General features: G+C 37.8%; 1 protein-coding gene across 10 annotated transcripts in view; it reads left to right on the top strand.

Moving 5' to 3' along the window:
• FRY (FRY microtubule binding protein) overlaps positions 1–23,218 on the top strand; it is a 456,767-nt gene extending 433,549 nt beyond the window's left edge. For 7 of the 10 annotated variants that reach the window (XM_019652358.1, XM_019652349.1, XM_019652350.1 and 4 more), the window contains 4 exons: positions 2,072–2,089; positions 3,832–3,942; positions 6,928–7,130; positions 21,737–23,218. In XM_019652358.1, coding sequence (XP_019507903.1) covers positions 2,072–2,089; positions 3,832–3,942; positions 6,928–7,130; positions 21,737–21,995 — 591 coding nt within the window. In that variant the 3' untranslated portion in view covers positions 21,996–23,218. The remainder of the gene's footprint in view (positions 1–2,071; positions 2,090–3,831; positions 3,943–6,927; positions 7,131–21,736) is intronic. The other 3 variants (XM_019652352.1, XM_019652351.1, XM_019652356.1) reach the window with 1 other exon arrangement.
• The last annotated feature ends 4,142 nt before the right edge of the window (positions 23,219–27,360 follow it).

Raw genomic sequence — 27,360 nt, 5'->3', positions numbered from 1 at the left:
CATTTTCGCACATTTTCAAAAGAAACTTAAGTCACCAAAACATAGATACATTTATAATAAAGACTTCTAAAGGGATTATTTTTAAAAACCTGGATACAGGAAAACATTAGCACAGAGAAGGAAAAATAGTATTAACATTTTCCATATAATGGCCTCCTAAAAAGGCATTTTTCATTATCTTTTTGGAGTTCTAAATGCAAACTAGGTCCCAGCCTCTGGCCTAGGAAAGGATTCTGAGATAATAAATATCAAGGCAGCTTGGACTCTCCTACCTAAAAAGGAGAGTTTAAGGAGGACACTGAGAACTGGTGTGCGTCAAGTTGGCCATCTCCCAAGAAACACAGCTTTGTGCTCTGGGAACTGAGTGGGAGGAATTCATTAACGATGAAATTCCTTAGCACCAAGCTGGAATAAAAAAGGCCTTATTTGCCTTTATTGAACAGAAATTTTGCTTTAACTGATGTGATGACTTTCTTGGATTACAACCTTGTTTTGGAAAGTAGTAAAAAAATAACCGTTTTCTTCACACAAGACCATTTAATTTACTTAGCCCTTGCTTCATTCCACACTTCCAAAAAGTAAATTCCATGGTAGAAGCAGTTACATGATAAAGTACATACTAAACATTTCCATTAAATTTGATACTTTCTAAAAAGTCTTCACAGTGGAAATTCTGTATATAGAGACTTAAGACTCTGGCCCTGCACTCCTTCCTGGTGTGACATTGTATCATTAGTACATAAGATTTGGTTATAAAAACTTCTACACAGACAGTTTTCTTGAAAATAGTAAATACCTCAGGTTATATAATCTATATCACAGGATTAAAGGCATTTATCTTTCAAAGTTTGAAAAATATTCATGGCCAGGACTCAAGAAACTATTCAATAAACATAATACAATAGTCATCAATTTGCCAAACCCATGTGAGATTAGAAACAGGTGAGGCAAGCAGACACCCTGGAAAGACAGGGGCATGGTGTTGGGGTTGGTAGTGGTGGTGCTTTTTGTTTGAGGATACTAATAAATAATTTGATGATTTTATTTTTTTATGCACTGTACCTTATGTTAAGTACAACACATTAAACTGATAACCCAGAGAATGTTTTGGAAAGAGCTTTAAGAGGGGGGATTTTTGTTGTCAGTATTAGAACCTGAGTTAGATAGGTCCTCAAATATTTTGAAAACCCAGAGCCAGATGTATTTACCCACAATTAAGAATGATCAAGCTGATTTTTTTAAAATATTTTATCAGGTTATGGTTATCTCTTTTCACATATCCAAACTTTTCCTTAAACCAAATCCTATGGTTATGATATGGAGACACCAAAAAATGGTAGCCATAGTTGAACATGGCCCAGTTAAAATTTATATTACTCTAGGCAAAACATCAATTCTATGTTACTTTTAAAAATTGCCTACTGGGAAAAAATTATAAAAAATAAAATGCAAGAAAATGTCATATCTCACACTTCTTTGGGAATATACAATGTTTAGTCCTTTGAAATGACAATATCTAGCAGTACTATAAAATACTCTCAAGGGGAAAGGCAGTCTAAGGAAAATGCCAGAGATTGTTCATTATATTCTATGTTATTTGGATAGTCATAGTTTAGTAAATATGAAGACAACCAGATGAGAGACTCCGCCTTAACTAACATTTAGCAATAGTATAATTTGTTTGAGGCTATAGTTATGCACATTACTCAGTTGGTCTCACAGTTCTATGTTCACATATTATTCACATTTAAACACTAAAATCTTTAAGCAATAAAAGTTTTGATTTCTGGTCTCCAAGAGTGACAAAATCTAAACCAACTAACCAGAGAATCTAAAAGACTACAAATTCTAGTTTTCAACAACATGTTTCCCACTAGAGCTCGTTTTTAACTGGGCTGCTGTGCATGCTGAATGGGTACCACATTTGCAACCATTTATCGAGTTTGGGCAAGCAATGCTAATACTGCTGAAGGTTCTGCTCGCGGAAGAGGGCCGTGCTTTCCGTTGCATGCAGACACTGACCCTGTACTCTCTTTCCTTTCCTGTTTCCTGTGCCATGCTTGCTGTGTAGCAAATGGAATCTCTGGCAGTAAGTTAACTTTCTTTCATACTCTGTCCATTTGAGGCATGGACCCATAACAAATCTTATTTTTACTGTTACTATTGTATCTCTTAGCATGTTTCCCCTTTTTCCTTTCATTTTACTTTATATGTAGACTGATACATGCCATTTGTTAGTAGCATTCTGGGCTGCTTTTGTCCCAAAGTGGAAACCTACATTGCTATGAACTCTCATAGTATCAGTGGAATATTTTGAGTAACAATTACCGTTATCTGACACTCGGAAAGTGGAAGTTTTCATAGCTAGGTTTTACCCTAAATCGTGAAGGTAACATTATTTTTTAAATAGTACTTTTTATTTATCTGCGAGTCTCTGGCAGTTATCTTTTATACCAGATTTTGAAAGTTTCCAATAACAAAAAGTCTAAATGATCATTTTACTGAAACAACCAGAGATCTAGCTTGGGTTAACTAGTGAGTGTAAACTTAGGCTGGTTACCACATTGAGAGTTCAGATAAATATAAGTAGAATTTGTTCCCCCTTAAGGGGCAGTGAGAGGAGGAAAAGAAACATAATAGCATGGTCTTAGCATGAACTTCAGTAACTTTTCAAAATTAGGATCAAAGTCTATTAATAGACTGCTCCTCCTCAAACCTAAATTTAAGTCCTTGTCACTTCTCTCCTTAAACTGATTTGAGGGAACAATTTTCAGTCACCACAGAAGCTCTTGATCCCGAGCTGAGTTCTTCCTAGTCTATCAGCAAAAGAAAGGCCCTATTCATCCTTACATAACCTCACCTGAAAACTGAGCAGTGAGGTGTACTTGAGGCCACGTTCACTGGTGGCTGCTGAGCCAGGAGATTCTCCCTTATAAAGGCTGCTCTCTTCCTTCCACAGAATCCCGGCCACCAACTAGGAGCTAACCCGTTCTTGGAATGAAACAGGCAACATTTAGAGACTGTTAAAAGTACATACAGCTCAAAGAGTAGTATGATCACTGGTGTTGGAATTACTCATGATTTACTTCCCCTCATAGCTTACATAAGCCATTTAACGAAAACATTTTGACTTCTGGAGGTATCTGTAGGGCTTAAGGGCCACTCCTTATTAATGTTCTTTCCACAGTTTATTTTGAATGTTTTTGTAACTTCTCCTTTTTGTAAGCATGTTTGGGCCTCTTTTTTTATATCTCTTTAATTCAACAAACACTAACTGAGCACGGAGCAGAAGCATCGTCAGTAAAATTGACAGCACCATCAAGGGTCACATGACTGTTGTGTTTACACAGACTTCAGAATGAATGTCTGCACTCTAAATGCACCCAGAATTGTCACATGGAGTAATTCCAAGTGTCTGCTGAAATTATTAACTTCACACCTAGAATGACTTAATGTTTTGCCTTTCAAATATAATTTTAATAAAAATAAATTGTTTTTAAAATTAATTTACAGCTTTGAAAAATCAAGACAACCATGGCCATCATTTGTAGATATGTAATTGGCAAATAGAATGGAAATTTGATGATTCACTCAGTCCCTTTATAGGTACTACACCTCTAAGTAGTAATCTTCCAGGAGCTATTCTGTGTTATATTGTGAATTTCTCACTGATATTTATTGACTAGATCTCGTTGTTCTGTTTTATTAAAATAACAGCTAGCTATGGTTCCTTGATTAAAAAAAAAGAATATCTGTCTCCACCAAGATTGCACTGTTATACAAAAATGGTCCCTAATAACTAATTTCTTCCCATGCAAATTCTCTCTTTAGCAATTGGAACTGTGTCAGAGATTATATAAGCTACACTTCCAGCTGCTGCTGCTTTTTCAGTCCTACTGTAAGCTCATCGGCCAGGTGCACGAAGTCAGTTCCATGCCAGAGGTGAGCCCACACACCTCCCAGCCCCAAGCACTGCCATGAAAATCGTTCCTTTGTTCTCCCCGCCCTGCTACCCCTACTCCCCTATCTATAATTGTCCAACTGATTTTATTTCCACATAATTATTTTGCTCAAGCACAAGTCCTAAACATGTCTTATATTTGGCAATTCCAGGACTGGGTTGGGCAGGTGACGGCCAGCACAGAGCTGCAGGACCCTGAGGGTAAGCACCTCCCTGAGTGCTGTGCTGAGGCCTCACCTGGCCAACCTGTTCCTGGCCCTGGGTGTCCTTGTTTGAAAAGTTCCTGTGTATGGTTTCCTTCTTTGTATTTAGGTTTTTTATTTGCTTTTACATTGAGATAAGGAAGAAATATCTATATGCTGCCTGATTCTCTTCCACTTCCCTGCCCTGCTTAGCATCAGGATGCTTTAATAGTTTTAAAAGCAAAATAAATGTACTACTTCCAGTGAGCCAAAATGTTCCTAGAAGTGAAGATGTACTGCCATGTAGGAAGTGAAGTAACAGCGGTGTCCAGAGGATATGACAGAAGCACGGAGGATTAAATAGGATAGCTTTCTGGAGGAAATCACGCCTGTGCTGATTCTTCAAGGCTGAGCTGGGGTTAGAGAAAGGGGGGCTAAGGAGGTGTGTTCCAATAGGGAACATGGTGATAGAAAGAGGAAGAACTGCGAATACAAGTGATTTAGTATTACTAGAGTATAAAATGAAAACCAAAAAGGTCGGAAGATGCTGTGCCTGGCAGGATTTGGGTTAGAGTTTATGGCAGAGATATGGAGGGTGGATTTGACAGCAACGAGACTGGAGACAGGGAGACCAGTTACGAAGCTGCGAAGTAGCTCAAATGAGGTACTAGGACAGAAGTACTGGGTGTGGAGAGGAGCTAGGAAATGTAAGAGATGCTGGGGGGAAGGGATGAAGAAGAGTGATGAGGCACGTGAGATGCTCAGGTTCCATCTCTGATGAACTAGGTGACCAGCAGCGCCACAGGTGAGATGGGGATCTAAAAGGAGGGCTGAGGCAATTGTACCTCCACCTGGTTAAGCCTGAGTCTGCCCTCTAGACCAGCCCTGGTGTAACGACATCTTGCAGGCAGTTACATATGAGCATCTGAGGTCAGAGGAGAGATCTGAACTGGAGGCTTAGGTGTGGTGGTCATCAGTGAGCAGCCAGGAGTCATGAAACCAGCCCACCAAGAGCGCTGGGGTAAGGACGGAGCCCAGGAAACCTCACATCTAAGAAGAGGCAGAGGAGGATCCACAAAATGACAACCATGTTACCAGGTTTATCACTCTGTTGGAAAAAAGGAAAATGACCATATAGTTTTTAAGTACACTTTCAAATGCTAAGTTCAGGGGAGGTATGAGGCAAACATTTTTGTTTATGAAGATCTCTTCATAAAATTTTTCCCCATAGAATGACAAATTGTCAGATAAAAGAGAAGACAGTTGATATTACTTGCCATGTTGTCAAGATAAAGTTTACTCTTCTTACTCTTCTAGCAAGTATTAACAGGGTCCTCAGAGTCCGTCTTTGCTCAAAAAACACAGGACATGCAAATGTAACTCACATGTGCTTTTCCATATTAAAAAGACAATTCAAGTTTCACTTTAGAATAGTAAATTATGTGTTACATACCATGTGTGAATATATGCATGTATATGTTATATAATTGTTTTAAATCTTCTAAATTTAAAGTAAATTTCTCCTTAATTATTTTAAATCTAGGTAAACTTTAAATACTACACGAATACAGATAGTATTTAAAACTTACCTTGATTTAAAATAAGAAGAAATTAACTTTCAAACAAGAACTTATCTACATATGATACTCATATTTTATTTAAAAGGATTTCCTCAGTAAATTTTAAACCGAGCTCTGGAGTAGGTACTTGTATTTAACAGGCATCTGTGTGGAAACAAATAGTCCTAAGGGCTTTGGTTTTATCACTTGTAAAATGGGTGAGCTGGGAATAAAAAAACGTAAAAATATTGGATAAATCAGCTTTCCAAAGAACACAAGCATCATCAACTTGCATTTCAAAGGGAAAAAACCCTTAAATTGACATCAATTGTTTTCCAAATGCTCTTGATTCAGAATGCAAAACAGTTGTCTTCCATGGTACATTTGGGGCACTAAGAAGCGGTGGAGGTTCTTTTTTTTTTTTTAATTCAAGTTTATTGGGGTGAGAATGGTTAGTAAAGTTATATATGTTTCAGGTGTACAGTTTTGTAATACATCATCTATATAGCACATTGTGTGCTCACCACCCAGAGGCTGGGTGGTGGAGGTTCTTTCTTATGGTTCACTTTTTAATACTCTGGATCTTTTGGTTTCTGTAATTTTGAAGGAAAATATCTTTTACCTATTACATTGAGATTTTTTTCTCCTCTTCCTTAAAATTATGTCTTTAATCTCTTTCCATGGCATAGAAATAGTGAGAAAATTTTATTTTTCAGAGTCCATATTGATGATTACATTTATTGAGCACTTATATTCCAAACTTACTAATTATTTTATATACACTCTCGCATTTCATCTTTAAAATTACCCTGTGATATCTTCAGACTCACAGATGAAAACGTTGAGACATATGAAAGTCTATTTACCTGACTGTGGTCCCACAGTACATTGCAAAACTAGCATTTGAACCCAACATACTACCCAACTCCCAACCCTGTTCTCTTATGCATTTTACCTCTGCGAATATCCTTCTACTTAAATAGAAAACATTTTTTTAAAGTCTTAATCTTTTCTATAAGGAGAGTATCCCAGCTGTTGACATATCAAGTATTCAACACATACAGCCCTATAACCATCTACCATGTAGTAGTTTCATTTGTCCTATTTTAGTTTACCAAGCTATTAAGCTTATACTTAACTGGACCTCATATAATCAATTTTTTTCCATTGGGGATGTAAAAATCCAGCCTTCAACTAAATACAGTAAAAATAATTTTTTTAACAGCTGCTAAATATGTCCAGGGAACTGAGTGACTTAAAGAAAAACCTGAAGGAAGCCACTGCAGCCATTGCAGCTGACCCTCTTTATGTAGAGGGTGCTTGGCCTGAGCCAACCTTCACATCCACCGAAGCAGCCATCCAGTCCATGTTGGAGTGTCTGAAGAACAACGAGCTCGGCAAGGCTTTAAGGCAAATCAGGGAATGCAGGTAACTCTATTTCTTTTAGAGCTGGTCAAAGCAAAGGCATGCCTAATAGTTACTTTGTCATGGCTAGGGACTAAACCACTACAGAAGGGACACCTCGATATTTTATATACCTCCTTCCCAGATCTTTATCATTCCCATGCCAGAAACATCAGATTTCAGAACTTATGTTTGAAGTATTGATGTTGGTTCTGGTCATTTGTCACCCTAAAATGTTGACACACTTCAAAGTATACCACAACAAGAGGTCCAAGATGGTGGCAGTGTAGGATGACACTGAACTCGCCCCACCACAAGCACACTGAAATACTATGTGTGGAGCAGAGACAACTGAAGTCTGATTGAACAGCTTCTGAACATAAACGAGAGCAAGAGATTGAATACAGAAGGCTGGGCAACTGTGAGAGCTCTCCAGGATCAGAGGTGCCAGTGAGCACCATTGATTACATCCCCCTCCACCTTGACAGGGCGGGCAGGAGCTCTATCGGGGTGCTTTAGCCTACCTGCAAGATCTCCGCAGCATGTTCCCAACCACACTGCCTCTGAACAAAGGGAATAAGCAGGAACAAGAGGGCATCACCACACACACCTGGCCTCCCTGCCTGGAGCCAATCTAGCCCAGCAGGCCAGCGCCCCAGGTGCCATAAACACCTGCCTAGCTCCAAGTAACCTGCCAAAACTACCTGGCACACACAGCCTCTGATGAGGTTGCTTCTACACAACACAACTTTCTGTACAACAAAGAAAGCGCAAGAAATCATACAAAGAAAGCTGGGGAGCCACAGAAGCTCTCTGGGAACTGCAGGAATTGTCCAGGGTTGGAGGTGCTGGTGAGCTTCATTGTACATCCACAGGCTGGCAGGTGCTCTGGCCTACCTGCAAGATCATCACAGTGCATTCAAGGACACATCACCTGAGCCCATTTGGGGCCTGAACAAAGGAAGGAAGTAGGATCAACACGGTCTTACCACATGCATCTGGCCTCCCTGCCTGGAGACGCTCCACCTTGGCAGCCTAACACCCCACATGCCATAGGCACCCACTTGGCTCCAACTGGCCTTCCTAAACAATTCAGCACACACAGCCTACGGACAAGTCACTTCTACACAAGGCCACTTTTTCAAGACTGGAAGAGATAGCTATTTTGATTAATTCATATAAAATAGGAAGTCAAACAAAATGAAAAAACAGAAGAAGATCTAAGGGAAAAAAAACCCTAAGGATATGGAAATAAGTAACTTGCCTGATAAAGAATTCAAAGAGATGGTCATAATGATGTTCACCAAGCTTGAGAGTGGAATACAGGAACTTAGAACTTTAACAAAGAGAAAGTATAACAAAGAACCAAGCAGAGCTGAAGAATACAATAACTGAAATGCAAAATACACAAGAAGAAATCCAGCAGATTAACTTACACAGAAGAATGGGTCTGTGACCTGGAACACAGACTAGTACAAATTAATCAGAACAGCAAAAAGAAAAAAAAATGTTTTAAATGAGGATAGTAAGGGACCTCTGAGCCGAAATCAACCACACAAATATTCACATTATAGGGATTACAGAAGTACAAGAATGAGAGAATTGAAGATACTTTATTTGAAGAAGTAATGGCTGAAAACATTTCTAACCTGTGAAAGGAAACACATCCAGGTCCAGGGAGCAGAGAGAGTTGCAAATAAGATGAACCCAAAGAAGCCCACACCAAGACATATTGTAATTAGAAAGGCAAAAGTTAAACACAAAGGGACAATCTTGAAGGCAGCAAAAGGAAAACAATGAGTTATGTACAAAGGAGACCCCATAAGGCTATCAGCTGAGTTCTCAGCAGCAACTTTACAGGTGGCAAGGGAGTGGCAGACATCTTTATAGTGCTGAAAGAAAGGAACCTACAACCAAGAATAATTTACCCAAAAGGTTATCGTTCAGAATTGAAGGAAAGAGAAAGAGTTTGTGGAACAGCAAAAAGCAAAGCAGCTTTACACGAAATGTTAAAGTGTCTTTTTAACATAGAAAAGGAAAGACCATAACCAGAAATAAGGAAATATAATAAAGGAAAAAATGTCACAGGTAAAACAAAATATGAAATAAACACAGTGAATCAGACATTTAAAAAGCTACTATGAAGGTCAAAAGACAAAAGTACCAAACTCAACTCAAACTACAATAAATAGGATATCCACAAAACAAAAATATACAAAATTATGACATCAAAACAGGAAGTATGGGAGGCGGGTCCAAAATGGCATAGGAGGATGCTGAGCTCGTCTCTTACCATGAACACACCCAATATACACCTATATTTAGAGCAATCCCTCCTGAGAGAGAAGGGAGAGCCAACTGAACAGCTTCTGTACAACAAACAAGATAGACCACATAGAGAAGGCTGGGTATTCAGAGAACTTGCCTAAAGCTAAGGGACTGTCCAGGACCAGAATACCAATGAGCACCATTGTTTATATCTACCCTGCACTTGGAGAGCAGGCAGAACCTCTATCCAAGTTCTCAGGCCAACCTGTAGGGCTGCTATAGCACATGTGCAGCCAGCCCTCCCAGAGTTATATCCAGCAGAGGGCACAATTAGCACACATATAGGCCCTCCACCCAGAGATTGAACCAGCAGATACTGTAGGCACTGCTGTGTGTACCTACTAGGCTGAGCAATCACACGGGCTTACCAGCTTGGAAAGAGTGTAGAACTAGCAAAGCGTGGCAGTACCTTCACACAGGGATGCACCATACAGAGAAAGCACAAAAATAGTGGACACTGCTGCACATGAGGCTAATCCACCAAGAGAGGGTGCAGAACTAGTAGGGTGCTGCTGCCTGAGCACTTAGGGTTGCCCTGTCTGGAAAAAGTGAAGAACTAGTGGGGTACTGCAACACGTGCATTCAGGGCAGGCTCCCCAGTACCCATCCTGGGTAACAAAGCAACATGACCTTTTGTGTATACACCTGGCAGCCCACATAGATCAGAAGGGCAAGGAAGTGCACACAGATAAGGCTGCCCTGCCCCAACTCCATTCTGGCCATGGACAGTCAGAACAACAGGGAGCTACTACACTATGTACAGCAGGATGCCCCACCAAGAACCCACTACTTCTGGCCACTCAGCACATCAGGCACAGCATGTGCCCACCCAGAATATAACCAATGTGCCAAAATTATCCAGCACAGTCACCACTTTTTCACATTAGGAGAGATAGCTATATCATCTCACTCATAGGAACAAACACAGAAAGTTAGACAAAATGGGGAGACAGAAAAATATGCCCCAAACAAAGGAACATAAACCCCCAGAGGAAAAAAATCTAATGAAACAGATAAGTAATTTGCCTGAGAGAGAATTCTAAGAAACAATCATAAGGATGCTCAACAAATTTGAGAGTAAAATGGAAGAACTCAGCAACAACTTCAACAAAGAGCAAGAAAATATAATAAAGAACCAATCAGAGATGATGAATACAATAGCTGAAATGAAAAAAATACATTGGAAGAAATCAACAGCAGCTTAGTTAATAAGAAGGGATTAGCAACCTGGAGACAAAATAATGGATACCATCCAATCAGAACAGGCATTTTAAAAGAATTTCAAAAATAAGGATAGTATAAGGGACCTCTGGGACAACATCAAGTACTATAACATTTGCATTATAGACATTTCAGAGGGAGAAGACCAAAAAAAAGGGGCAGAAAGTATATTTGAAGAAATAAACTAAAGGAATTCACCACCACTAAGTTGGCTTTACAAGAAATGTTAATGGGTCTTATATATGCAGAAAAGGAAGGGTTATACCCATGAATAAAACAAATACAGGAAAGAAAACTCTCTAGAAAAGGCAAATATATAATAAATACAGTGAATCAACCACTTAAAAAGCTAATATGAAGGTGAAAACAGAAAGGTAGCAGAAACACAGGGATTCAGAAAACAAAAAGATATGATGTCAAAAACAAAGCATGGATGAGGGAGTAAAAATATATAGTGCTTTTAGAATGGGTTTGAACTTAAACACTTATCAGCTTAAAATAGACTGTTATAGATATAGATGGATATATGTGAACCTCCTGATAGCCACAAACAAAAAACATACACAAAAAAATAAATATAAATAAAACCAGAAATTCAAAAGGGAAGAGATCAAGAGAACAAGAAAGAACAAAAACAAAACAAAAGAACAGAACAAAATGGAAAAAAGCACATACTTATCAATAATTACTTTAAATGGAAATGGACTAAACACTCCAAACAAAAGATACAGGGTGAGTGAATAGGGAGGGGGGGACTTAGACCCCATTTTCTAGTCAAGATAGTGGAGTAGGTAAATGCTGTGCTTGCCTCCTCCCATGATATCAAAATTACAACTAAAGTACAGAACAGCCATCATTGGAAATCACCTCAAATCTAGCTGAACAGAAGTTCTACAACTAAGGACATACAGAAGAAGCCACCTCAAGACAGGAAGGGCAGAGAATCATAAAATGTTGGTCCCACACTCACATATGGTGTTTAGAAATCAGGAGGGATATCTCAGCTATAGAGGTCCCCCCAAAGAAGCAAGGGGTCCCAGCCCCACACCAGCCCTCCAGCCCTGGGTTCCAGTGCCAAGAGGAGAATTCCTCACAATTTTTGGCTGTGAAAACCAGGAGGGATGGTGGCTGAGTAAGATAAAGGGCAGCTGGAGTCACAGGCGCTCCTCTTAAAGGGCCCGCACATGGATGTACTCGCTAACAGATTCACTCGCTCTGAGCTCCAGCACTGGAGCAGCATCTCAAGAGATGCCAGGGACATACCAGGAGGAAATGAGTTGTCTGCTTTGTGGTGAGGGCTGGAGGGGCAGCTTTCTCCAAGACAGAAGTGCTAGTAGAATCCATTATTTCTTTGTTGAGGCCTCCCACCTCCCAGCATGCAGACACAGGCGGCCACCATATCTGAGTCTTCATCAAACAGGCAACACTGTTTGCCCCACACTGGTGATTCCCTGACACCCCATCCCATACAACTTGTGGACCCTCCCAAGTCATTTCCAGTGACTTTTCCATACAAATGGCCTGTCTTGGCTCATGCAGCAGACTTTCCTAAAACCTCTCAAAGGTTCAGAGAGTCCAAACTAGCAGCAGCTGGCCTCAATGTGCCCCAAAACTCGTGCTGAGCAGCCCCAAGCCTGACACTAGCAGCATCCAGCCTTGGTTCACAGCTTGGCCTCTCCCAGGTATCTCCAAGCCCAGCACCATCTGCGAATTGTTTTGTAGCTCATGCCAGGTGTTCCTGAGTAGGACACAGGCTGCAGCTGAACTTGGCCTGTGGCAGGGTCCCTCCCAGGAGGCCCTGGGGGTGGCACACCCAGTGGCCAGCTTGGGGCCAAGCCAGAGCACCATCCACCTCTGCCTATGAACCATAAAAATGGAGATAGAAGTATAGTGTGGGAATGGAGTCAATGGAATTGTAATAGATATGTATGATATCGGGGGTGGGGGGCAGTGAGTGGGGGAAAGGGGGCTGTCACTTTGTGAGGGGTGAAAAGGATAACTATTGCATTGTTTTGTACACCTGAAACTAATAATAATAATAATAATAATAATAATAATAACAACAACAACAATAATAATGGAGATAGAAAACATAAACAAGAACCATTCAGAAATAAAGAATACAACAACTGAAATAAAGAACATTAGGGGCTAGCCGAGTGTCTCAGTTGGTTAAGAGCTCACTCAAGAGTGTGAGCTCTAAGCAACAGTGGTTTGATTCCTGGCCCGAGCTGAGTTGCCGCTGAGCTGCCAACAGGTGAGCAGGATGACTCAGCTAAAAACATAAAAAAATAAAATTAAAAAAAAAAGATTAGAGGTAATCAACAGATTAGATAAAGCAGAGGATCGAATCAGCAATTTAGAAGATAAGGTAGCAGAAAACACCAATCAGAACAGCAAAAAAGAGAGAAGAATTGAAAAAAAACAGGATAATTTAAGGGGCCCCTGGGACAACATCATGTGTTACCAACATTTGCATCACTGAAGTACCAGAAGGAGAAGAGAGAGCAAGCAATTGAAAATGTATTTGAAGAAATGATGACTGAAAACTTCCCTAACTTGGTGAAGGAAATAGATATACAAACCCAGGAAGCAGAGAGAGTCCCAAACAAGATGAACCCAAAGAGGCCCACACTAAGACACATCATAATTAAAATGCCAAAAGTTAAAGACAAAGAGAGAATCTTAAACGCAGCAAGAGAAAAGCAGTCAGTTACCTACAAGGGAGCTTCCATAAGACTGTCAGCTGATTTCTCCACAGAAACTTTGCAGGCCAGAAGGGATTGGCACAAAATATTCAAAATCTTGAAAAGCAAGGACCTACAAGCAACCTTATTCTACCCAGCAAAGCAAGCTATCATTTAGAACTGAAGGACAGATAAAGGGCTTCCCAGACAAGGAAAAGCTAAAGGAGTTCATCACCACCAAAACCAGTTTTACAGCAAATGTTAAAGGGACTTCTTTAAGAAGAAGGGGGAAAATCAAAAATATGAATAAAATGGCAATAACTACATATTTATAAACCATTACTTTAAATGTAAATGGATTAAATGCCCCAATCAAAAGATAGGGTGGCTGAATGGATAAGAAAATAAGACCCTTACACATTCTGCCTCCAAGAGACTCATTTCAGATCAACAGATACACACATATTGAAATTAAAGGGATTGAAAAAGGTATTTCATGAAAATGGAAACAACAAAACAGCTGGAGTGGCAATACTTATACCAGACAAAATAGACTTTAAAACAAAGGCTACAACAAGAGACAAAAGACCCCGTAATCCCACTTCTGGTTATTTATCTAAAAAAAAAAAACAACAACACTGCTTTGAAGGGACATGTGCATCCATATGTTCATTGCAGCACTGTTTACAAGATGTGGAGGCAACCTAGGTGTCCATTGTTGAATGACTGGATAAAGAGGTGGTACATATAGACAATAAAATATTACTCTGCCATAAAAGAGAATGAAATCTTGCCATATAAAACAACATGAATACATCTCTGCTGCGTGGAGTAAGTTAGACAGAAAAAGACAAATGCCATATGATTCCAATTATACGTGTATGTGGAATATAAAGAATAAAACAAACGAACAAAAAAAACTCAGATACTGAGAACATTTTGATGGTTGCCAGGGGGAAGGGTATTTGGGAAGGAGGTGAAAAAGGGGAAGAGATAAAGATGTACAAATTGCTAGTTATAAAATAGTCATGGGGTTGTAAAGTATAGCATAAGGAATATAGGCAATATTGTAATAACCATGTATGGTGTCAGATGAGTACTAGATTTATTGAGATAATCACTTTGTAAGTTATATAAATGTCTAATCACTATGTTGTAAACCTGAAACTAATATAAAATAAATAAATGAAACTAGACTCAACTATATGCTGCCTACAAGAGACTCACTGACTACACACAGAGACTGAAAGTGAAGGGATGGAAAAACATATTCCGTGCATATAGAAATTAATAGAAAGCTGGGGTAGCAATGCTCATATCAGACTAAATGGACTTTAAGACAAATAATGTAAAAAGAGACAAAGGAGGACATTACATAATGGTAAAATGATCTATCCAAAAAGAGGATATAACAATTGCATATATGTATGCTCCCAACATAGGAGCACCTAGGTATATGAAGCAAATACTAATGGAAATAAAGGCAGAAATTAACAGTAATACAGTAATAGTTGGGACACTTTAATACAATAATTACTTCAATCGATAGATTGAATCCAGACTGTAAATTAATATGGAAATAATGGACTTAAATATCACATTAGACCAGATCAACTTAATGAACATTTATAAATCATTTCATCCCTAACCTGCAGAAAACACAGACCAATGGAACAGAATGAGAGCACCAAAATAAACCCATGCCTGTATAGTCAATTAACCTATGACCAAGGAGGCTGGAATATACAATGGAGAAATGACAGTCTTTCTGATAAGTGTTGTTGGGAAAACTAGACAGATTCATGAAAAAAAAATGAAACTGGACCACTCTCTTACACAATATACAAAAATAAACTCAGTTTGGATTAAAGACCTAAGAGTAAGACCTAAAACCATTAAACTCTTAGACAAAAACATAGGTAGTAAACTATTTGACATCAGTCTTAGTAATTCCCTTTTGGATATGATCCCTTGAGCAAGGAAAACAAAACCAAAATAAACAAATGTGACTTTATCAGAATAAAAAGCTTCTGTACAGTGAAGGCAACCATCAACAAAACAAAAAAACCAACATGCTGGATTGGAGACTATATTAAAAAATGATATAGGGGTTGATATCCAAAGTATATAAGGAATACGTACACCTCAATAATAAAAATGATAGCCTTATCAAAAAATGGACAGAGGATATGAAGAGACATTTTTCCTAAGACATACAGATGGCCAACAGATATATTGAAAGATGATCAACATCATTAATTATCAGAAAAATGCAAATTGAAACCACAATGAGACACTACCTCACACCAGACAGAATGGCTATTATCATCAAAAACTCAGCAAATAACAAGTTTGCACAGTGTACCATTAAGACTGCAAAATTGGTGCAGCCAGTACGGAAAACAGTATTGAGATTCTTCAAAAAATAAAATTAGAACTCCATGTGACCCAGCAATCCATCTTCAGGGTATTTATCCAAAGAAAACAAAAACACTAATTTTTGAAAATATATATGCACCCCTATGTTCACTGCAGCATTATTTACAATAACCAAGAAATGGAAACAACCTAGGTGTCCATTGATATATGAGTAAAGAAGAGGTGATGTATATACAATGGAATATTACTCATCAATAAAAAAGAATGAAATCTTACCATTTATGACAACATGGATGGACATAGAGGGTGTTATGCTAAGTGAAATAAGTCAGACAAAGATAAATATTGCATGATTTCACTTATGTGGAATTACTTTTTTTAAAATCAAAACAAATGAACTAAATAAAGATTCATAGAAACAAGGAACAAACTGATGGCTGTCAGAGGGGAGGATGGGTAAAAAAGTGAAGAGGAATATAGTCAATAATAGCATGATAATTTTGCACAGTGACAAATGATTACTAAACTCAATGTGATAAGCACCTAGTAAGATATATGTCAAATCACTATATTGTGCACCTGAAACTAATATATGCCAACTATACAATGAAGAAAATCCACCAAAAAAGCATGGAAAGGGGAGTAAAAATGTAGTCCTTTTACAAGTAGAAAGCTTGATTAAAACCTATATTGAGAATATGGGGAAAAAAAGATACCCAAAGAATTAAGAAATAGGAACCCAAACAAAACACAAAAGAAAACCAGCAGAACACAAGGGAAGAGTTCAAGAGATGAAAAGAAGAGAGAAAAACTATAAAAAAATGTTTTTAATGAAAAAATAGCAATAATTACATACCTATTAAATGCTCCAATAAAATGGCATACGATGGCTGCATGGATTTAAAAAACAAGACCCTAATCGGGCCGGCTGAGTGGCTCAGTTGGTTAAGAGCTCGCTCAAGAGTTTGAGCTCTGAGCAACAGCGGTTCGAGTCCCGGCCCGAGCTGAGCAGCCACTGAGCTGCCAACAGGTGGCAGGATGGCTCAGCTAAAAAAAAAAACAAAAAACCAAGACCCTAATATATGGTACGTATAAGAGATTCACTTCCAATTGAAAGATACATACAGGCTGTAAGTGAAGGGATAGAAAACGATATTCTATTCAAACCAAAAAAAAAGAAAACTGGGGTAGCAACACTCATATTAAACAAAATAGACTTGAAAACAAAGAATGTAAATAAAGACAAAGAAGAGCATTACATAATTATAAAGGAATCAATTCAAGAAGTGTGTGTAGCAATCATAAATACCTACACACATCGCTTCTCGGCCTTTTGGCTAAGATCAAGTGTAGTATCTGTTCTTATCAGTTTAATAAATATCTACACACCCAATATAGGAGCACCTAAATATACAGAGGGTGCAAAAAAAATGTATACACATTTTAAGAAAGGAAAAAGACAGTATTAAAATTGTAATACTCAATATATACCGATAACAAAATGTGTATACATTTTTTTGGCACCCCAGTATAAAGCAAACATTAACCAACATAAATGAAGAGATCCACAGTTATATAATATGTGAGGGGTTTTAATACCTCACACACATCAATGGCTAAATCATCCAGACAGAAAATTAATAAGGAATTAATGGCTTTAAATGTCACATTACAGCAGATTGACTTAATGTTAATAGACATTTATAAAACATTTCATCCAAAAACTGCAAAACATATGTTTTTTCACATGCACACAGAGCAATCTCCAGGATAGCTCATATATTAGGACACAAAAAAAGCCTCAATAAGTTCAAGATGATTTAAATTATATCAAGCATATTTTCTAACCACATGGCATGAAACTAGGAAACTAGAGAGCATACAAACAGAGATTCATCAACATGTTAGAAAGCAAATGTATCAAAGAGGAAGTCAAAAACTACCTTGAAACAAATGAAAATGAAAACACAGCTTTTCAAAATCTATGGGATGCAGCTGAAACAGTTCTAAGGAAGTTCATAGCTATATAGGCCGACCTCAAGAAACAAGAAAACTTCCAAATAAAACATCTAACTATATATTTAAAAGAACTAGAAAAGAAGAACAAACAACACCAAAAGAAAACGGAAGGAAGGAAATAATAGCAAAAGTAAAGGAAATAGAAATTTTCAAAACAATAGAAAAGATCAATGAAACTAAGCTGGTTTTTTGAAAGGATAAAATTGACAAACCTCTAGCCAGACTCATCAAGGAAAAAAGATAGACAGCCAAAATAAAATCATAAATGAAAGAGAAGTTACAACCAACCCCACAGAAACACAATCAGTAAAGAATACTAAGAACAAATATAGGCCAAGAAATTCTACAATCTATAAGAAATGGATACATTTCTAGAAGCATATAACCTTCCAAGACTGAACCAAGAAGACATAGAACATCGTTTAGATGGTCTGTTTAAGACCAATTACTAGCAATGAAAAGTGAAGCAGTAATCCAAAAACTCCCAACAAATAAAAGTCCAGAACCAAATGGCTTCACAGGTCAATTCTACCAAACATTTAAAGAATTAATACCTGTCCTTCTTAAAGTATTTCAAAAAATTGAAGGGGGAGGAGTTCTTCCAAACTCATTCTACAAGGCCAACATTACCATAATACAAAAAACAGATAAAGACCTTACAAAAAAAGAAAATTACAGGCCAATATCTTTGATGAACATATACAACGACTGACAATTAAGTTCGCGAACTTATTGCAATGATGTTGCTAACCATTTTTTATATCAGAAGGATTATTCATTATGAGTTTCTACCAACTGGACAAACAGTTAACCAAGTTTGGAAGTGCTGAAAAGGCTGCATAAAACAGTTACACAACCTGAACTTTTTGCCAACAATTCATGGCTCTAACATCATGACAATGCACCAGCTCACATGGCACTGTCTGTGAGGATTTTTTAGCAAGTAAACAAATAACTGTATTGGAACAGCCTCCCTACTCACCTGATCTGGCCCCCAATGACTGCTTTCTTTACCCGAAGATAAAGGAAATATTGAAAGGAAGGCATTTTGATGACATTCAAGACATCAAAGGTAATATGACGACAGCTCTGATGGTCATTCCAGAAAAAGTTCCAAAATTGCTTTGAATGGTGGATTAGGCACTGGCATTGGTGCATAGCTTCCCAAGGGAAGTACTTGGGAGGTGACCATAGTGATATTCAGCAATGAGGCATGTAGCACTTTTTCTAGGATGAGTTTGCAAATGTAATTGTCAGGCCTCATGAGCAACATTTCTCAACAAAAATGTTAGCAAACCAAATTTAACAATACATTAAAAGCGTTATACACCATGACCAAGTGAGGTTTATCTGAGGGATGCAAGGATGGTTTAACATCTATAAATCAATCAGTGTAATACATCACCTTAAAAAGTGAATGATAAAAATCATATGATCATCCCAGAAAAAGCATTTGACAAAATTCAACAACTTTTTATGATAGAAACTCTCAACGAAGTGTGTATAGAGAGAACATACCTCAGTATAATAAAAGCCATCTCATCTGACAAACCCACAGCTAATATCATATTCAATGGTAAAAAGCTGAAAGCCTTTCTTCTAAGATCAGCAACAAGACAAGGATGCCCACTCTCACCACTTCTATTCAACATGGTATTGGAAGTCCTAGCCACAGCAGTCAGACAAGAAAAAGAGATAAAAGGTATCAAAATTGGAAAGAAAGAAGTGTAACTCACTCTTTTCAGATAACATGATACTATATATAGAAAACCCTAAAGACTCCACCAAAAACCTCTCAGAACTGACAAAATGAATTCAGTAATTTGCAGGATACAAAATCAATATACAGAAATATGTTGTATTTCTATACACCAATAATGATCAAAAGGAGAAATTAAGACAACAATCCCATTTACAATTGCATCAAAAAGCATAAAATACTTAGGAATAAATTTAACCAAAGCAGTTAAAGGCCTGAACCCTGAAAATGATAAGACATTGAAGAAATTGAAGAGGATACAAATAAATGGAAGCATACACCATGCTAATGGATTGGAAAGATTAATATTACTAAAATGTCTTCACTACCTAAAGTTATAGATTCAGTGCAATTCCTTGTAGCAATAGCATTCTTCTCAGAACTAAAATAACTAATCCTAAAATTTATATGGACCCACAAAAGACCCTGAATAGCCAAAGAAACCTTGAGAAAGAACAAAGTATGAGGTATCACACTCCCTAATTTCAAACTATACTACAAAATTACAATAACCAAAACAATATGGTACCAGTATAAAAACATACATAAATTAATGTAATAGAATAAATAACACAGAAATAAACCCACACCTATATGGTCAATTAATCTATGACAAAGGAGTCAAGAACATGTAATGGGGTAAAGATAGTCTCTTCAATAAGTGGTGCTGCAAAAACTGGATAGATACATGCAAAAGAATAAAATTGGACCCCCTTCTTACACCATATACAAAAATAAATTAAAAAAGGATTAAAGACTTAAATGTAAGACCTGAAACCACAAAACTCCCAGAAGAAAACATAGGCCATAAACTCTTTGACATCGGTCTTAGCAATATCTTTCTGGATGTCTCCTCCAGCAAAGGTGACAAAAGAAAAAATAAACAAATGGGACTACATCAAACTACAATACTATTTACAGTGAAGGAAACCATCAACAAAACGAAAGACAACCAATAGACTGGGAGAAGATATTTGCAAATGATATATCCGATAAGGGGTTAATATCCAAAATATATAAAGAACACCTACAACTTAACACTAAAGAAACAAACAATTCAATTTAAAAATGGGTAGAGGACCAAATAGACATGTCTCCAAAGAGGGCATACAGATGACCAACAGATATATGAAATCATGCTCAATATCACTAATCAGGGAAATGCAAATCAGAACCACAATGAAATATCACTTCATATCAGTCGGAATAGCTATCATCAAAAAATCAACAAATAACAAGTGCTGACGAGGATATGGAGAAAAGGGAACTCTTTGTGCGCTCTTGGTGGGATTTTAAATTGGTGTGACCATTATGATAAATAGTAAGGAGATTCCTCCAAAAAATTAAAATAGAACTGCTTTATGACCCAGTAATTCCACTTCTGGTTATTTATCCAAAGAAATCAAAAACAGCAATTCAAAAAGATAGATGCATTCCTATGTTCATTGCAGCATTATTTGTAATAGCCAAGATATGGAAGCAACCTGGGTGTCCATCAACGGATGAATGGCTAAAGAAGATGTGGTAAACTAAACACACACACAAGCAGGAACATTAAACCAGCAATAAAAATTTAAAAAAAGATGAAATCTTGCCATTTACAACAACATGGATGGACCTGGAGGGTATTATGCTAAGTGAAATAAGTAAGACAGTAAGACAAATATCATATGATTTCATTTATATGTGGAATCTAAAAAAAACAAATGAGTAAACAAAACAGAAACAGACCCATAGATATAGAGAATAAGCTGATGGTTGCCAAAGGGGATGGAGGCGGCAGGAGAGGAGGGGATTTAAAAATAAAAATTATTTAAAAAAATTTTTTAAGAATATGTCCCAACATATTTTGAAAACTATTATTTAAATGTATCCTTTTTGGGTTTCTCCCCCTACATTTTTATAGTATGTTCACATATTCATTGGAACCATAATGACATAGCAAATAAATGTTTTAAGATTACCAGATTCCATGCTAATATTTTTATACTTTAGATATTTTTACCAAGGCCAATAATACTTAATATTATAAAATTATGGTGCTGTTTGCAGAACTCTGAATATACTAAAGGCACTGAATTGTATACTTTAGATTGGTGAATTGTAGAGTATGTGAATTTTATCTCAAAAAAGCTGTTTTTTAAAAACAAAATATCCTTATACTAACAAAGACTCATAACCGCTCCTCTTTGTGACCAATAGGGCCTCTAATCTGTGCTCTTCTTTCCTGACTGCAGAAGTCTGTGGCCCAATGACATCTTTGGAGGCAGTTCTGACGATGAGGTCCAGACATTACTGAATATTTATTTCCGTCATCAAACTCTGGGACAAACTGGTACTTATGCACTGGTGGGGTCTAACCAGAGCCTGACCGAAATCTGCACCAAGCTAATGGAGCTCAACATGGAGATCCGGGACATGATCCGCAGGGCTCAGAGTTACAGAGTCCTCACTGCCTTTCTCCCAGACTCCAGTGTTTCAGGCACTAGTCTCTGACAGCAGCCCCCCATCCCCCATGCGTTCCAAGCTGGGGGTGCTGCCATGCTGGAGTGACATCATTCAGTATCTTTTCAGCCTTCGCAAGGCTTGGTCAGACTGCTCTCCCTCTTGTTACCTGCTGGACTTCTTCTAAAGAAGATGACAGAACTTCCAACGTGTAGCAATACTATAAGAACCAAGGTAGCATAGAACATTCTGGGATAGACTCCATCCATCCTGCTGTGTAGCACAAATGTGTTATCATTTTTACTGAGCAAATGCAACTCACTACTGAAGAAGTGACTTCCATTGCATACCAAAGCCGACTACACTGAACAATACCTTCCTTTCTAGAAACAACTTTAGATTGGCAAAAGTGCAATGTTTTCTTCACTAAAAAAAATTTTATATTATAAAACTTGTACATTCTTTCCCTTTATTTTTCTTTTCCTTTTCTTTCTTTTTTTTTTTTCTTTTGGTGGACTGTGAGGAAGGGACAGGCGGAATGAAGCTGGCCATTGAAAATTGAAAGACAGTCAAAAGCTGACAGCCTGTATATGTGAAAAGGGAATTGTAAATGGACAATTTAATGTACACTGTAATTTGAATACAATTACTGTACCTAAAAGGAGCTGCTATGAAGTACCTTTCTTATGTTGCTAGGCTACTGTTTCTTAAAGCCCTAGATCTCTTTACAGGGGTCTGTGATTAGGACTGTACCACCAAAAATGGTCCAGATAGAACTTTTTTAAAGGATCTTGGCTGCTTTTTACTAGAAAGTTGCTTTTATGAGCATATTTATACTACAGAAGGATGAGTGTTAATTTTAACCAACTTTGCCATTTTGTAGAAAAGAGTTAAAGACTTTCACATTATAAATTTCAAGTCTTTTCACCTGTCACGCATGCATATTTTAATGTCCATTGGGACAGCCAGAAGTAGAATCATAAAGGTAAAATATGAGTTGTCCTTTGTTTCTTAAGAAATGTCATACTTTATTTGTAATATTTATGTAAAAGGCCATTGTTAAGTTTCTTCCTTAAACTTAATGCTGTCAAGTGTTAGATGTGTGCATGTACACCTGTTGCACATCAGAAACATATTCAAAGTTTATCTATCTATGTAACTTATTCACTCTGTAAATACATTTAAAGTTTTTGTGATGTAATCTTGGTTGATATTCTGTTCAGAACTTCCTTTAGACTAAAAATAGACAAAATACATACTGACAATGGACTTTATTTCTGGTTAATGGAGATTTTGCCTTTGACACACATTTACAGTTTTGGATGTGGGTTACCAGAGTGACAGCCCCAAGAGACACCATTTATATGTATTCCATGAATGGTACCCACTGGGATTGTGCAGCAAAACAGTGGCCTTGTGAAGCAGGAGGTATCTATAACCTCTTTGGAAGTGGACACCAAACAAAGACTGTGACCTTCAACCAGCTCTCTCTGTAATCAATCAGAGAAATCGGAAAAACTCCACAACCTATCATTAGTTGTCATCCTTAAAATTTTGAAATAGATTCTATAATGAGTAGTAAAATGTAGTAGGAGTTTTAATTCTGTCACCAACACCCATCTATTCTCCACTCCCTTCGAAAAACAGATACAGACACACACAACAATCTAATTTCTACCGTCTTCCTATTCATATTTACTTAGACTACCTAATGTTACTTGCTTTCCTTACAACAACTGAAACATAAATAGTAATTTTGTAGAAGTATCCTGCAGCAAGGAATCTGACCCAAGATTTTTATGTTACCATATATACAACTATTAACTGATTTTAATACTTTCTACTATAAACATATTCTTCTGATGATTTGTTTTTTCAGTTTATCTTAAAGATGATTTACCACAATTTACAGAAAACAACTGAATCATGATCTCACTGAAAAATATCTCATAAAATGAAAGTTTCTGTGGATAACCACACTGGCCAGTTCTGAGAGAGCTCTATTGGGATCCATGGTAGAAAGGACTGACTGGCCATTACTGAATTTACCACCATGCCCTTTTACTCAGCAAAGAACCAACATGAAGAGTTAATCTTTTAAAAGGGGGATTTCAGTAGTACATTTTAATCTGTAGTTACAGGAAATAGTGAGGGTTTTTTAATATGTAAAAAGAAGGTGACAGCAGCATAATGACAGTGTGAAGACTCCTTTGTTCCTCCCCTTAAATTTTAAGTTGGACATCTATAACTCCAGAAAGGATCCCTGCTCAATGAACAAACACACTAAAAGATCCACAAATGGGAACACGTGAAGGTGGGTGGGTTGAAATGAGTAGTGGAGGTGAGATGGGGGAGGACAGGGACAGTGGCCACAGATGCACTTATTTAGGTACCTGCTGCAGCTCCAGTGAGCATGCTAGTGTTGGAGAAATTGGGCTTCAGCCTTCACACTATGGTTCAGAATGTAAGAGGGGGAGAAGCACTGGTCCTCCAAGAAAAGGTATCTCTCTCCCCACTTCCTTTCACAGCAGAGCCCAGTAGAGGTGGTTGGGAAGCCTTTAACAGCACAGCTGTACCAACAGTTAGTGCCAGTATGGGAGCAGAGCTGTGAGATCATAAGCTAGCCTCCTTTGCCCCAAGCAGAGCCCAGTAAAGAAAGATGAGAATACCCAGGCACTGCAGAGGTGCTAACAGCCACTGCTAGCAGGAGAATGCAACAGTGAATTCACAAAACTGCCTCCCTTACCACACTCATCCCTTAAGAGCCTAGTAGAGACACCTCCAAAACACAGCAGGACCAGCAAACATTAGTAAAAATGAATGCTGGAAGCTTGCAAAACCAGTTCTCCACCATTCTCCACATTCCCCCACCACAGTGGTGGTGCCCTGTAACCCAGGTTACATGCATCATCCCAATGAGTATGTGGCACCTTACTTAACTGAAGCAATGCTGCATCACTATGTTCCCAGAGGCACAAATACTGCACATAAGAGAAAACAAAAACATTCACTATAACACCATCTACTGGAAAACAAAAGAAAGTACCCTACCTATTAACCTGCTGAATTGTTGAGAGCAAAATGGTATCTAAGCAAGAAAAGAGCTCAATACATCAAATGTGCAGGCAAAGAAGCAATCCATCACATAATATGAACAACCAAGTTAACTTGAAAGAGAAGGAAAATGAAAAGTCTCCAGAAACAAAATGCAAAGGCATGGAAGACTGTGACTTACAACAGAGAATTTAAACCTGCAGTTATGAAGAAAAAAAAAAACAAAACAAAAACCAGTTATGAACAAGATCCAAGAAAACTCAGAAAGGTAGTTCAGTGAGCTCATGAAGGAAATTAATGAACAAAAGGAGTATTTTATTGAAGAGACTGAAACTATAAAAATAAACCAAACAAGGGCCGGCCAAATGGCGCGTTGGTGAAGAGCTGGCTTGGGACGCCAGAGGGCCCCGGTTCAGATCCCATATATGAGGGCCAGTGACACTGCCCTCTACAGCTAAGATGCTGAACAACAGCTCAACCTGGAGCTGGGCTGCCGTGAGTTGCCAGCGACAGCGTAGGCTGCAGCCCTGCTGCAGTGGGTTGCCATGGACTACCGTGTGTGGCCAGCAGCCAGCAGCCAGTGTGAGTGGCCAGCAGCTGCAGTGAACGGCCGTCCAGAAGCCGGCGACTGATCTGCCTCACCCGGGAAGAGTGCAATGATGGTGCCAACTTGGGCCAGTGAAGCAATGTCCTCCACAACTAGACTGAAGAACAAAATGACAGCAACTTGTCTGTTCCCCTTCCCCCAATTCCCCAGCGTTGTTCCCATCCCCCAGTTCCCCAATAAAACCCTAAAAAAAAAATGAAAGAACTCTACAAGAATCAATGCCTGTATTAAAAAGAGTAACAAGGATAATGGATATGCGAGAAGGAGAAACAAAGGAGAAGGTAACACAGAGCCTATTCACATAAATAATTGATGAGACTTTCCCAAGCCTATGGGAAGAACTGGACTTTAGAATAAAGGAACCTAAGATAGCACATAATTATATAAATCCAAAAACACCTTCTCCAAGACACATTTTATTCAAGCTGCAAGAAATTGATGGCAAAGAAAGAATTCTCAAAGCCACCAGGAAAAAAGCCTGTACTCTACAAAGGAACCCATTATATTGTTTTCAGATTTTTCAGGAGAAACATTACAAGACAGGAAATAGTGGAAGGAAATATTCAAAATATTGAAAGAGAAAACCACCAACCAAAAAGAATATATTGAACAAAGTTGACTGTTGGATATGACAGAGAAATAAAGGCTTTACCAGACCAATAAAAGCTGACAATTTACCACCACAAGGTCGGCATTAAAACAAATGGTAAAAGAAGCTCTTCTACCAGAAACAAAAAGGCAAAAATATACAAAGCTTTAAGTAAGACGATTAACAGATAGAAGTAGGAAATTGCAACTCTACTTCAGAACAGAATATTAAACTTAATTATAACAGTTAAAACCAAAGAGTAAACATTAAAAATAACTATGACTACTGAAAATTGGTAATAAATGTACAATATAAATATGGATAGTTTGTGACAACAAAAACAAGAGGAAAGGAAGGAAGGGACTGAACTTGTACAAAGGAAGGAAAACACAAAAATCTTTTTTCTCACTGCATGTATGAAACATTTTTTACATAAACCAAATGGTAACTACAAAGCAAAAATATAGAGGTGAAACAAGGAACATAAAAAAGCAAAGAGGAGCAACTATATGCCAACAAATTTGACAATCTGGAAGAAATGGATAAATTTCTAGAAGCTTGCAATCTACCAAGTCTGAACCAAAAGAAACGGAAATGCTGAACAGACTGATTCCTACCAAATAAATTGAGTCAGTAATCAACAAGCTTCCAACAAACAAAAGTCCTGGACCAGATGGCTTCACAGGAGAATTTTACAAAACATTCAAAAAAGAATTAATACCTATTCTCCTCAAACTATTCCAAAAACTACAGGAGGAGGGAAGGCTTCCAAGCACATTTTATGAGGCCACTATTACTCTGATCCCAAAGTCAGACAAAGATATTACAAAAAAAGAAAACCATAGGCCGATATCCCTAATGAACACAGATGCAAAAATCCTCAACAAAATACTAGCAATCCGAATTCAGTGTCACATTAAAAAGATCATACACCACGATCAAGTGGGATCCATTCCTGGTATGCAAGGTTGGTTCAATATCTGCAAATCAATTAACGTAATACATCACATTAACAAAATGAAAAATAAAAATCATATGATCATATCGATAGATGCAGAAAAAGCATTTGACAAAATCCAGCAACCATTTATGATAAAAACTCTTAGCAAATGGAATAGCGGGATCATATCTCAACATAATAAAGGCCATATATGATAAGCCCACAG

This window comes from Hipposideros armiger, unplaced genomic scaffold (genome assembly GCF_001890085.2).
Source record: "Hipposideros armiger isolate ML-2016 unplaced genomic scaffold, ASM189008v1 scaffold_178, whole genome shotgun sequence".
NCBI lineage: Eukaryota > Metazoa > Chordata > Mammalia > Chiroptera > Hipposideridae > Hipposideros > Hipposideros armiger.
Note: the sequence above shows the minus strand (reverse complement) of the source record. Positions and strands in the feature narration are given on the sequence as shown.